This window comes from Corythoichthys intestinalis, chromosome 22 (genome assembly GCF_030265065.1).
Source record: "Corythoichthys intestinalis isolate RoL2023-P3 chromosome 22, ASM3026506v1, whole genome shotgun sequence".
NCBI lineage: Eukaryota > Metazoa > Chordata > Actinopteri > Syngnathiformes > Syngnathidae > Corythoichthys > Corythoichthys intestinalis.
The window spans coordinates 22,367,082-22,381,858 of record NC_080416.1 but is presented as its reverse complement, the minus strand read 5'-3'; the positions used below and the strand labels follow the sequence as shown (position 1 = coordinate 22,381,858).

At 40.4% G+C, this 14,777-nt stretch overlaps 1 protein-coding gene across 9 annotated transcripts in view; it reads left to right on the top strand.

The window, feature by feature from the left end:
* The window catches only part of col8a2 (collagen, type VIII, alpha 2), a 189,627-nt gene extending 175,099 nt beyond the window's left edge, over positions 1 to 14,528 (top strand). For all 9 annotated transcript variants that reach the window (XM_057827446.1, XM_057827440.1, XM_057827443.1 and 6 more), the window contains 2 exons: positions 6,406 to 6,595; positions 8,432 to 14,528. In XM_057827446.1, coding sequence (XP_057683429.1) covers positions 6,433 to 6,595; positions 8,432 to 10,335 — 2,067 coding nt within the window. In that variant the 5' untranslated portion in view covers positions 6,406 to 6,432 and the 3' untranslated portion in view covers positions 10,336 to 14,528. The remainder of the gene's footprint in view (positions 1 to 6,405; positions 6,596 to 8,431) is intronic.
* The last annotated feature ends 249 nt before the right edge of the window (positions 14,529 to 14,777 follow it).

Below are 14,777 nucleotides of genomic sequence, written 5' to 3'. Positions count from 1 at the left end.
ATTGGCGAGAAATGAACTGTAAAAGTATTACCAGAATTGTGATCCTTGAGTTATTTTGACGATAGCACGCCAGACATGTAAAACAGCTGGGAACTGTTTTGAATTGTGACAAAAATGCACAATGTCTCCGTTAAGTCTGTTTGATATGAAGGGTCAGTTGGCCTGCCAAAAAGAGGCTGTTCATGTGTGAATTTGAGAGGCTTTAATATACCTCCCACCACCGGAGTTTTGGGATGTTTTCAGTGGACTTATGTAAAAACAAAAATCATAGGGAGTTAGCAATCTTAAGTGCTCTCAGCGAGAGTGTGTTCTCATGCATACTGAGCGTGTTTGCTTGCTTATGTGGGTGTTTTCGAGAGTGTTCTTAGTCTCGGTCCAAAAGGCCCACGCTGCAAGGATTCTATGACACTTTAGTGCATGTCTGGGGAGCTTTGTCATTGAAAACACTTAACAGACTGCAGAGGCCAGCCTGTGTCTGTTACCTATTCATGCTTCTGTTTTTAATGCGAGTCCCTGCGGTTTTTTTGGTGAGGTCTGCTGAATGGCAGGTACCTAGGGTCTCCTGATGAATCACATTTGCACCAAAACCACAGGTCCCCCACCATGCCAGACATGCTTATGTGCCAGATAGCCTGAAAGTCAGGGGAAAAAAAAAAAATAATAAATTAAAAAAAAATATATATATATATATATATATATATATATATAATGCCATACCAGAACGGTTATTTTGTTATTCCTGCCATTTTCACATTCTTTCTCTCGTGATCAATTTAGTTTGATTTTTTTAGTCGTGAAATAAGGCCGCAGACGTGTGACTAAGTACATAAAAATGTTCATTGACCTAGGCAAAGTCTTTATTGAATGGCTGTAAAACAAGAATTGTACTGTTGAGCTGATGCGGTTGCTTAACATTCGCAGACGACGGCACTAAGCGCCAAGCTGTAAACCAGACCTCGTCACAGCACAGATGTGGTAACGAAAACACCTTTAAAAAAGTTCAGTCAAGTCTATTGTGAATCAAGTCAAGGCTTCTAATTAGCACTTTCATTTTTAGTTGAGACATGTATCGCCGGGGTTAAAGTTGTTCATAATACACATTCTGGTCGGCAGTATGAAATCAGAGGTTGACCAAATATGTTTTATGTGGATAAAAATCTGCGTGTGTCCTTGTTGCTCAGATGGTTGGCCTGCTTTAACACTTCTCATAAGCGCTAATAGTCCTGTTTGTTTAGTAACTCTTATCCCCTGTACACTTCTGAAGGCCAGTTAATCCGTCCGTTCCTTGGTTCTGAGGTACAGCATTCAGTTGTTCACCACAACTGTTTTCTTTGGCTCGTAGACCATTTCAAGCTTAATATAAGCATCGCCTGCTCTTGGGCTAAGGCTCCACATCATCTGTCAAAAAACTGACAAAAACATCCCTGTGTAATGGTGAAATTTGAAATGGATGCAATTTTCACACGTCGTTTCGCAAGTTTAGAACCCGTCTCGCTCGCCCAACGAGTTGCACACTTAAGGGTACACAAACTATCCTCTGGTGGTTTCCTGTTCGCACCTGACCACAGTTGTGAAAACATTTGGCAGAGGGCGGTGTGGTCAATGCTTCCTGATGTAAATTAAAGTCAACGGATCTGTCTGATGCACGACCACCACCCTGCCGAGAACACACCACATGTGCAATATGAGCAACAGCAGATGGACATTTGCTTGCTACAGTATATGATTGTAACTTATGCTTGAACATGTACAGTATGCACCACACGAAAGACTTAGTTCAGTGGTCTACCTCAAAGTGTCAGAGATTTGACCCTCGATGGTGTCTGCATCCTGATTGTTAAGAGCAAAAATCGTTTCAGCCGGCTTCAATCAATAATCTGCACACATTAATAAATTTGATATTTAGCATCTCCTGAAAGTATGATGTCTTGTATTTCAAGTTTTTTTGTCATGTGATTCTGATTTTATTAAGTTCCCATTGAAAGCCCAAGTACTAACTGCATGATGCTCTGCCACAGTTTCTAACTAAATGAGGTGACCAAGTTGTCTTCTCCTATTGCAGTCTGATGATATGCTGCGGTCCCGTTTGATAAATTTGCTTCTCGTGTGACATCCTGTATGACAGCAGTCCAAATTTTGGATCAGGATTTTTACGTCATTGAAATTGGGGGTATATTTTGCATTTCAAGACCTTTCGACTGTAGGGGTTCCACTGTGGTACACCATAGACGTCACTATCAGTTGACAGGACATGGGGCTCGGGGCCGATCCGTAGGAGGCCTATTTTCAAAAACTTAAAATTCAAATATTTTCAAAACCGAAGCCGCTCGCAACCTAAAACCAAAACAGACACCTCCCTTAGGCATACTAGTATATGAGTCTCCATGAACAGTGACATCAAAAAGTTTTTGCTTCAAAAAAGCAACTTAATATTTTTTAATTTTTATAATTTTAATTTAAAGTTTTCAACAGCTAATAAATCACTCGATTTTCACATCAGAAACTTGCACGAACATGCAGAATCCTCTAAATTTTACTCAACAAAAGAAAATTTACATTTTTTATATACAATCACAACTTATTTAGGTTGAATTCCGCTATTGTGTAGGGATACAAAATCCAACACGGCGGCCGTCACAAAACAAAGAGCTTTCTAAGTAGAAAATTCTTGCAAATAAATGCTTAAATCGCGGAATTTGTATAGATATGAACGTAAAACAGTCTAGATTTTTGGTTAATAGCAAAAAAACGGGCAGTTATCGTTCATTTTACGTAAATATTTCGAGCCAAAGGTACCGTATTGTTTAATCCAACATGGCGGCCATCATGAAACACAGAGCTTTTTAGGTCGTAAATTCTTGCAAATAAATGCTTAAATCGCGGAATTTCTATGATTTGAACGTATAAAATTCTAGATTCTTGGTTAAAAGCAAAAACCGGGCAGTTATAGTTCATTTTACGTAAATATTTCAAGCCAAAGTTACAGTATTGTTTAATCCAACATGGCGGCCCTCACGAAACAAAAAGCTTTTTGAGTCGAAAATTCTGCAAGTAAATGCTTAAATCGCGGAATTTCTATAGATATACCGTAAAACAGTCTAGATTTTTGGTTAAAAGCAAAAAAAAACGGGCAGGTATCGTTCATTTTACGTACCGTAATTTCTGGACTATTGGGCGCCCCTGATTACAAGCCTCACCCAGTACATTTTTAAAGGAAAAACCATTTTGTACATACATAAGCCTCTCCTGCCCATAAGCCGCGTGTGCCCACTTAGTAACAAGAGACATTGACAAAGAAATACAGTTTTCAAACTTTTAATAACACACCTTAACTTTTCGTTCCAAACAGCGCCGGCATACACGGCAGTTATATAGCAGTGGCACGGAAGTTACATAGCATCAGCATGGCGGTGCAGCACTAATTGTGCTGATTAATAAAAACATAAAAGTATTTGTTAGCAATCTTCATCTTCCTCCTGTGCATTCAAACCATGCAAGTCTTCACCCTCAGTGTCGGATATGAAGACGCTCAGATGCACTTCACCACGCACCTATTCAGTCTCTCCTTTGCCGTCGCCTTCAATGTCTCCCATAATGAGGCATATTCACTCCCAACCTGTGCCGTCCTCCTCGCCTCGTCACGCAGCAGACTGGCCCCTCAAAACCCGTTGGTGATGGCGGACTCTTACACAGCGCTTCACGCTGCCAGGCTCCCCCGGCAAACCTGTGTAAAAGCTGCTCTACGCATGCGGCGAGTCTTGGCAAACGATCTCTCGCCGCACATCATCAAAGCGTCCCATACAACTCAGATGGCCAATTTAATTTCTTCTAGCATTTTCCAAGATGCAGGTCTTCCAATTCTACTCATGCTCAAAGACGAGGGTCCGCCACCTCATGCACAACGCACAAAGTTAAACTACTGGAAATAGTGCAAACTAGCGTCTTCCTCGACACATATATTCCACACGTCTCACTCCCCCATTCCATGCTTGAGCACCCCTGGCGGCCGTCAGACAAATACACAAATTGGCCGCATCATTGCACACGCCGCAGGACCCAAAATGAGGGAAAAAAGTAGCGGCTTGTAGTCCGGAAATTACGGTAAATATTTCAAGCCAAAATTACGGTATTGTTTAATCCAACATGGCGACCGTCACGAACCAAAGAGCTTTTTAGGTCGAGAATTCTTGCAAATAAATGCTTAAATTGCGGAATTTCTATAGATATAACATAAAACAGTCTAGATTCTTGGTTAAAAGCAAAACAGAGGCAGTTATTGTTCATTTTACGTAAATATTTCAAGCCAAAGTTACAGTATTGCTTAATCCAACATGGCGGCCGTCATGAAACAAAAAGCTTTTTAAGTCAAAAATTCGTGCAAATAAATGCTTAAATCGCAGAATTCCTAGATTCTTGGTTAAAAGCAAAAAACGGCCAGTTATCGTTCATTTTACGTAAATATTTCAGGCCAAAGTTACGGTATTGTTGAATCCAACATGGCGGCCGTCACGAAACAAGCTTTTTAGGTTGAAAATTCTTGCGAATGAATACCTTATTCGCAGAATTTCTATAGATATGAATGTAAAACAGTCTAGATTCTTGGTCAAAAGCAAAAAACGGGCATTTATCATTCATTTTACGTAAATATTTCAAACTAAAGTTAGGCTAATTTTTTCCATTCATTTCACTGTATTCACAACGTTTCAAAGTGCATGCATGGTGCAAAAAATTGAATAAATACCTTGAATCCTCAATGAAATCACTCTTGAGACACTCCTGCCTGCTTGTATGCAGTAAAACCTTTGTCGTATTTTCACCTAAATCCGGCGTTAGAACGCAGCATGTCTTTGAGTTTATCACAGTGAATAGTGAAAGCCACCTCAACGCTCCATGGGTCGGCCCCCTACGGAAAGGCGTGGCGCAAAGTCTGTGGGAGTTGTCTTGTCAACTGATGGTGGAGTCTATGGGTGCATTGTGCTGTTGATTTAAATAACAAATACTGTGCTCTTGGTGGCGGCACGGTGGCTGAGTGGTTAGCACGGCTGCCTCACAGTTCTGAGATCAAGGGTTCAATCCCGGGCTTCGGCCTTCCTGTGTGGAGTTTGCATGTTCTCCCCGTGCCTGCGTGGGTTTCCTCCGGGAACTCCGGTTTCCTCCCACATCCCAAAAAACATGCATGGTAGGCTGATTGAACACTCTAAATTGTCCGTAGGTATGAGTGTGTGCGTGAATGGTTGTATGTCTCCTTGTGCCCTGTGATTGGCTGGCAACCAGTTCAGGGTGTCCCCTGCCTACTGCCCGTAGTTAGCTGGGATAGGCTCCAGCACCTCCGCGACCCTCGTGAGGAAAAAGCGGCATGGAAAATGAATGAATGAATGAATGTGCTCTTGGTGATCCAAGGTAATGTCAAAGATATGAAACTATAATGAACATTCATGTGCTAACCCACACATATGAAATGATTTCCTCAAATCGCAGCTGTCTATTGCTAAGGAGTAATGCATGTGTTGAACTTGGTAATGCATATTTTCCACTGTCTGTTCCATAACTTCACTTATTTCCACTGGCCATACAGTATTGTCTATGACAGGTTTGGACAGGAAAAAAAAAAAGTAAAATTGTTCACAGAAAAAAAATATTTATTACTGGTACATACCTGTCAACCCGAGGCCATTGGCAATCTTACAAATAGTGACGTATGCCCTTCCAAAATGTTGACTAATCTTACAACGTTTTATAGAGCGTGCAATATGAGACAAAAATAAATCTAAATTTTTAAAATAATAATAATTTATTGGTAACATTGTCAAATGGATGAATGGATACATGATAACATATATGATAGCCCATATAAATAAAATAAATTGAAATGAGTTAAAACACCTTGTAATTAAATAATAAGAATAATACAAAAATCCTGCTTACACAATTAAATGTATTAATTTCAGCGTGGTGCTTTAACTTGAGAAAAAACATCAATAAACCGTGAGAAAAATATTCATAAGGAAAAAATTATGCATTGAGGCATTTCATTTGTAAAAAAAAAAACAAAACAAAAAAACTTTGTCATTGGGATTGCTTTACGCTTCAGAACGGAGAAATACACGAAAAAAACGTAGATTTTGAACGTACGGCGTACACATTTAAAAATCAGTGCTCATTTGTACAAATTACGCCGAAACCGTACAACTTCACAGATATGCTGGTACAAAGTTTCATTAGAGAGTTATTTCTGATGGTTTTCTTTAGCCTATGTACAGTGGCTTCATGTCTCCAAACTCATGCAAACCTCCTGAGAGTCTACAACATTTTGTTACCTTACAGTACTTTCTTAACATGACTAGTACTTTGTGGCTAATGTTATCCCATGACTTACTGTCTTCTCTCATCTAATTTCTCTTCCAGTTCTTTGTGTAACATTGGATACCTGGAATGCTGTCCACCATGTTGTTAGTTCCTGTCTGTATGCTCCTAATGCTCGGGGGGCATGTTCTTGCCGGAGGCTACCCGCCCATGCCTCACATGAAGTATATGCAACCAATGATGAAAGGGCCTGTCGGCCCACCTTTCCGAGAGGGAAAGGGGCATTATGTTGGTAAGTAACGCCTTGTTGTTCACCATCACAATAGGCTGTTTATCACGACTGTTGACTTATGCTGTTTTTAGAATATGGCTAAAATATATGACCTAAAGTGAGTGAAAAAAACTTTCCTGCAGGCACCTAATCAAAGAAAGCTACCATGTGGTAAGGATGTCAGAAACAAATGAGGTTCTCTTGGGCTCTTGAAGGATGAAAACAAATGCTTTGCTTTTACTGCCACTTGCTGGTTATAGGTCCACACCACAACTGAAGTGCGCTATAATAACATTGTAACCTCAATTAATTGTCTGATTTTCCACTATAAATAAGACACTGTTTTCTTAGGTTTTAAATTCACACAAGGGTGTAGGTTTGGTCTCAATATTGGTAGGGACGATATAACAGCATAGCCTGCATGTACACTTTTTGCTGGGGACGGGACATTAATAAAACCACACAGATTGGGTGAACGGGGGTCAAGGCTACATTTCTCACTAATATGAATTTTTAATTGATAGGCTAAATGATCAATGCAAAATAAATCTGGATTATTCTAACTTTCACACTGCAAATTTTAACATCTTAGTCTCATATGTTTTTCTTAAGTCTGATCAAATAATTTTCTCCATCTTGTTTTGAGTCTTAAAGACTAGTTTCAAGAATTCTAAGTGAGTAAAATTTTCTTAAAGCACTGGCAGATATTTTCACTTATTTCTAGTAGATTTACACTGAAACCAAGGGACTTTAACTAGTTTTAAGAAGGTGTGTTTTTGACGTGCATACATATTGGTTCAAGTGATACACCGTTTGATTCAAACCTTTGTTTTCAAAACCTACTAAAGAAACATTTAGAAAACTTCCAGAATAAATGTCTGGATTTTATTAGCAAATTTAAATTGCAATATTTGAACATAAATTATATTAACATACACAATAAATACAAACCTGTTAATAATCTCTTAATTACCTAGGTATGCCAAAAATAAACATTTGTCTTAGGATTTTCAGGAGCAAAATTAGTGGTGTGTTCCCCATGCACACTGGCGTCTATTTACATTACTTACAGTGGCTGTTGCTAACAGAAAAAAATATATATATATTCCTCGTCTTTGAAGGGGTGGAGGAGGCAGCATGTTATGTTTGTGTCGGGGCTGCGGTTGCCTGTGTGTGGGAGAGAAGGGGGTCAAGTCATCAGCCAATCAAACATCCGTTTGATTAAAAAAAAACCTGCAGATTCAGCAAGTGAAAAGAGATACATGTAAGTTTTGAACATAAGGAAAGTAATTCACTTCATAATGGTAGGGTCAATTCTATCCTTAAAACATATGGGAAGACACTCTAAATGACCTATATATCTGAACTCATTATATAATGCAAAAAAGGTCGGTGGGGACAATTTGAGCATCTTGAAAAGTTGGTAGTGTTGTGACCCTACCGTCCCTATGCAAACCTACGCCGTTGGATTCACATTTACAGTTATGCATTATTTATTTGTGTGTAACTGTCTCATTGAGTAAGTGTGGGTCTAGCAAAAATCACATTTTCATGTTAAATTCCAAGTGATTTGCCAATCTGTCATTAAAAAACACAACTGTCACTCTTATTTGACAAATAAAATGTGAAATGTATGCTTATTACATAAGCAAAACAGGTGTAGAGTTGTGTAAGAAGCACACTTTGACGGGTCTTGCAAGGGCACTGACTTTAACTTTAAATAGGTAAATGCAATGGTTAAATTTCATATAAGAGATAGCAGCCAAAACAATAGAAACATAGCAACCAAATAGAATACATAGTGAAGATGCAGGGATCTGTACAGTCATAAACATTATGGTCTCTTGTGTTTTTTAGACATGCCACCTATGGTAGATGTGAAGGGGGAGCCAGGACCCCAAGGTAAGCCTGGACCAAGAGGACCTCCTGGTCCTCCAGGAATTCCAGGAAAACCTGGACTTGGGAACCCTGGTCTCAACGGGCAGCCAGGTCCCCAAGGCCCTCCTGGCTTTCCAGGAATTGGTAAACCAGGACTCCCGGGACTACCAGGAAAGATTGGACCAAAGGGGATGCCAGGTGTTACTGGTGAGGTTGGTCCTCGTGGTGAACCAGGTCTCAGGGGTCAACCAGGACAGCCAGGACTGCCAGGTCCAGCCGGCCTGTCTCTTAACGGGAAACCTGGGCTTCCAGGCATTAGGGGACCGCCTGGTTCTCGGGGAGAACCAGGAATAAAAGGAATTTCTGGCCCTCCAGGTGAGCGTGGGATTAAGGGTGAGAATGGAAATGGGACACCAGGACCCCCTGGTGTAAGAGGTCCTCCTGGATTAAAAGGTAGCCCAGGACCACCAGGTCTTCCAGGCATTGGTAAGCCTGGAGCTAAAGGTTTGCCTGGACTGGGCGGTGCTAAAGGTGATCAGGGACTTCCAGGGGATCGAGGGGAACCAGGAGAGGCTGGCCTTCCAGGTCTACAAGGCCAACCGGGTCCCACTGGGATAGGAAAGCCTGGAATTGATGGATCGCCAGGAGCACCGGGTCTCTTAGGTCAAAAAGGTGAGCAAGGGCTCAGGGGTCCCCCAGGGTTTCCTGGTACACCAGGATTTGGAAAACCTGGTCTCAATGGGCCAAAAGGAGATAAGGGCCACCCTGGGTTAACCGGTCAACCTGGCAACAAGGGAGAACAAGGAATGGTGGGTCCAACTGGTGAACCGGGTCTTACTGGACAACCAGGACCCCCTGGACTTCATGGCCCCATGGGACTCCCGGGAAAACATGGCATGCCAGGGGTCAAGGGAGAACTTGGGCCCCAAGGACCTCCAGGGCTGCCTGGTCTCAGGGGTGACCAAGGTCCCAATGGGAACACAGGAAAACCTGGTATACCTGGTGACAAAGGCCTTCCTGGACCAAATGGAGCAATTGGAAAACCTGGACCCAAAGGTGAAGCAGGACATATAGGTCTACCAGGTAATCCTGGGCTGACAGGTCTTCAGGGACCTAAAGGTGAAGCGGGATTTATGGGAACACCTGGTCCCAGAGGTCAGTCTGGTATCCCTGGTCTTCAGGGTCCCATGGGCCCCATGGGACCACAAGGGGCCCCTGGCTTAAAGGGTGAGTCCGGACTTCCGGGACTTCCAGGAATGGGTAAAGTGGGAGAGAAAGGACCTATTGGTCCTCAAGGTCCTCCGGGGAAACCAGGCCCTGCTGGACTTAACGGAAATCCCGGCCCACCTGGCCCTCCGGGGCCCCCGGGTCTTCCGGGAAATGGCCAAGCAGTTGTTGCAGGTCCCACAGATTCAGAGTTGGAAGGGGGTGAAGTGCCAGGAAACCGGAAAGGGCCAGCATACAGTCAAGGTCCACTCTCTGCCTCGTTAGCACCCGCCTTCACAGCCATCCTCTCCAAGCCTTTCCCTCCTTCTGGTATGCCAATCATATTTGACAGGACTCTGTATAATGGGCAAAATGCCTACAATCCCTCTACTGGCATATTCACTGCTCCTGTGTCGGGGGTTTACTACTTTGCGTACCACGTGCATGTGAAGGGAACCAGCTTGTGGGTGGCGTTGTATAAGAACAATGTACCAGCTACTTACACCTATGACGAATACAAGAAAGGCTACATGGACCAAGCGTCCGGCAGCGCTGTCCTCGAGCTGAAAGAAGGTGACCAGGTCTGGGTCCAGATGCCCTCAGATCAAGCAAATGGTCTCTATTCCACCGAGTACATCCACTCCTCATTCTCAGGATTCCTGCTCTGCCCCACATAACCTTGACCTTGATTACAGTGTATTGCCTTATGAGCTCTTCAGAGAAGGCCAAAACCTAAAATACTTGCAGCCATACCAATTTCAAAAACAATAAAATCAGTACAGTTGTAGTATTTCAGTCATGTTTTTCCTGTATTGTTTGTTTTCTGCCTTGCAGCCAACAGCATTGTTGATAGAAAAAGCATGAATCACAACAGGAGGATTTTAAAGGCATAGGAAGGAATGTTATTCATTGTTCTTGTTTTGTTGTCATTCAAATGTTTTGAGGTGTATTTTTATGTTAATTATGGTCATTGTTTATTATTGTGTCATTGTCGTTACTTGTAGTCGGATTGTTTGGTGCCTTAATTTTTTTTTATTGTACAAGCAGACCTTTCTATGCTAGTGCACACCTTGGACATATACCGACATCATAAAGACCAATATCACCTGACATTTTAGAGGGAAAGGCGGGGGGCTTTATCTAATTTTATCAATGACAATACTGGCCAGATTAGCATCAGTACAACACATAACTGTTGCCACCAATTGTAAATATCAAAGAAACACGTGGAACTTCACATTCACCTTTACTTTACCTCTACATTCACATTAGCATCTATGGATTCTATATTTTTAGAGTCTACTATATTGTGAGTTGGTTGCTTTCGCTCTCATTTCTGCAGCCGACCAATTGAAACTTTATTTTTTCTTGATACTTAATTTATTTTAGTAAACTATACACAAAAGGCAATCCAGAGATACAGTCTAACAAAAAAATTTTCAAAGTATTACTGTATAAACCAAGGTTATATTAATTGACGATGATGCAAATGCATGTTTACATAATTCTTCTTTTGGTGCCAGAGAAAGATGATTGCCGGAATTTATGGATTTGAGCAAAGGTTGTTGTTTTTTCATTCCCAAGCCACCGCTTCCAGAATAGTTACAGTTTAACAAAATATGACGACAAGGACAAAATGTTTTAGAACTAAAAGTAGAGCGAGCCGGAAATGCAAAGCACTCCATTTTGACTCTGTGAATAAGTAAAGGGACTGACTGAAAGGCCCACAGGTTGTGAAATACAAGTTGTGTAACATTTAACAAACCCCTGGCAGCTTTCTTTGTCAGGTGGTGGGCCAGAGGGTCAGAACTGCATATGTACTCGTTTATGGTGACTGGAGCATTGAGATACACGCCTTGTGTGCGTGTACTGTATAACCTTCCTGCCTGTGAGTGTGTCTAAGTATGTACTGTATGTGGGTGTCAGCGTGTCACATTGTCCCATTGGCATTCAGGTCATGAACGATTTGGCAAAGATAATAAAAAAACTGGAATGAAGTTACAAAATACCGGACTGAACTTGCAGTTCTGTCAATGTTCCATCAGAACACAAACCTGTTTGTCCTCGAAGTTTGAAAGACAGTTCTAGATTTACTTTTATGGTGCAAATTAAGGGAACATAAGTGCAAATAAAAGACGGGAGAATTTAGTTGATATGAGAAAGACAAATTTTCATGGTAACACTGAATATGAAATATCACAATGACATGTGTGCAATAATTTGATGTCAACACCAAATATCCTTTTGAGTAGTGCTGATGAATGTTTAAAATGATTTAAGACAAAATCCCACCGTAAGATTATTCTTTATTTAAATGTATTGCAGTGGAAATGTTGCCCAAAACCATCCGTTTATGCAATTTAAGACATTCATATACAGTGGTATGAAAAATTATCTGAACTTTTTGGAATGTCTCACTTTTCTGCATAAAATCCCCATCAAATGTGATCTGAACTTTGTCAAAACCACACAGATGAAAAAAAACAGTGTCTGCTTTAACTAAAACCACCCCAAAATGTATAGGTTTCCATATTTTAATGAGGATAGTATTCAGACAATGACAGAAGGGGGAAAAATAAGTAAGTGAACCGTCACATTTAATATTTTGTGGCCCCCCCTTTGGCAGCAATAACTTCTACCAGACGCTTCCTGTAACTGCAGATTACTCTGGCACATCGATCAGGACTAATCTGGGCCCATTCCTCTCTCCAAAACTGCTGTAGTTCAGTCAGATTCCTGGGATGTCTGGCATGAATCGCTGTCTTTAGGTTATGCCACAGCATCTCAATGGGGTTCAAGTCTGGACTTTGACTTGGCCACTCCAAAACGTGTATTTTGTTCTTCTGAAACCACTCTGAAGATGTTTCACTTCTGTTTTTTGGATCATTGTCTTGTTGCAGCATCCATCCTCTTTTTAGCTTCAACTGTCTGACAGACATCCTCAGGTTTTCCTGCAAAACATCCTGATAAACTTTTGAATTCATTTTTCCATTCATGATTGCAAGTTGTCCAGGCCCCGAGGGAGCAAAACAGCCCCAAATCATGATGCTCCCTCCATCATGCTTCACTGTGGGGATGATGTGTTGATGTTGGTGAGCTGTTCAATTTTTCCTACACACAGGATGTTGTGTGTTACTCCCAAACAATTCAACTTTGGTTTCATCAGTCCACAAAATATTTTGCCAAAACTTCTGTGGAGTGTCCAAATGTTTTTTTTTGCGAACATTTAATGAGCAACAATTATTATTATTATTTTTTTTTTATTAAGATAGCAGTGGTTTCCTCCGTGGAGTCCTCACAAGGGAACCATTCTTGGCCAAAGTTTTACATATAGTTGATGTGTGCACAGAGATATTGGACTGTGTCAGTGATTTCTGTAAGTCTTTAGCAGACAATTTAGTTTTTTTTTTTTTTTACCTCTCGGCGTATTCTGCACTGAATTCTTGATGTCATCTTTGGTGGACGGCCACTCCTTGAGATAGAAGCAACAGTGCCCAGTTCTTTCCATTTGTAGACAGCTTCTCTGACTGTTGAATGATGAACATCCAGACTTTAAGAAATGGTTGTGTATCCTTTCCCATCTTTATACAAATCAACAATCATTGATCGCAGGTCTTCAGACAGCTCTTTTGACCGAGCCATGATGCACATCAGACAATGCTTCTGATCAAGACAATTCTTTCCAGGTGTGTGTTTTATAGTGAGTAGGGCAGCTTTAAACCACTCATCAGTGATTGGGCACACACCTGACTTAAATTGTTTTGTAAAAATTGGTTTAAATTGCTCTTTAAGTCTCGATAGGGAGGGAGTTCACTTACTTATTTTTCCCCCTTCTGTCATTATTTGCATGCTATCCTCATTAAAATATGAAAACCCATAAATGTTTGGGTGGCTTTAGTTCAAACAGACACTATTTTTACATCTGTGTGATTTTGACAAACATCAGATACATTTGATGGTGATTTTATGCAGAACTGTGAGAAGTTGCAAAAGGTTCAGATACTTTTTCATACCACTGTAAGAATGTCAACACTGTGGTGCCTTGTGATATGAGTGTTTTGATTTATGCATTGACAAGATCAGTATTATAAGTTATGGGGGAAGAAAATGCACTCGACCTGGTCTGTTTGTCTCCAAAACACGCAAAAAAGCAAATGCTATGAAACATTGTCATCACATGAGTCTACAAGATGGTTCAAGGCTCGGTATGTACTGTATGTTGGCTTATTTTTGGTAGCCTTCTATTTTTGGATACAATATGAAATGGTGATGTGAATTACTTGTGGGTATTATTCTTTGTCCATGTGTTTTATAGACAATGTCATTTGCTTGCAGTGTTTGCCCTTTGTGCAAATTGTTTAGCAAGTGCCAGTACGCTCCATTTTAATCACCTATTGCTTTGATATGTTCTGCTTTATTAAAAATTAACTATTAAAGAATACTTTGCTTTGGTTTTTAAGGGATTTTTATTTTAGGTGCATTCATAAATACAAGGCCATTCCCATTTGCACAAATTAATGAAGATATTTATACATTTATAATTTAATAGGGATGCCAACATCGACCACCGAAAAACAGAACATCTAACTGGTATTTAACAGGATCAATAAATTCATGATATTTACAACATGTAGTTCGCACCCTAGTGTTATGTTTGTCGAGGATTATTTGTTGGGATTTTATTATTTGTGTAATGTACGATGTATCTACTTAAGATTTTTTCCCCCCACACAAGGCTATTGCGTTACTTTTGCGCAGTAAAAATGTGAGTATAAAATGCACTCTTTTTGATTTGGAATTGTTTTATGTTTCCTGCTTATCAAAAATCTACAAGTACTTGATTGTATTGATATTATATCAATAAAGGCCTTCCATGTGTCAGAATTCAGTTTGCTTTTTGTTCTCTGTGTGTGAATAATAAATATACAGGGAATATGTACACGCATACACATTGTTTTTAGCATAAAGTATATTATTATTCACAAAATAGAGATGGTAGGTGTTTTCACGCAACATATCCAAGATACACTAACATTGACAATTTAATTTTACCCTCTTTAGACATTGAATGCACGTGAACAAAAGGTTAATTTTTCTGTACTTTACATTATCCGTTTAG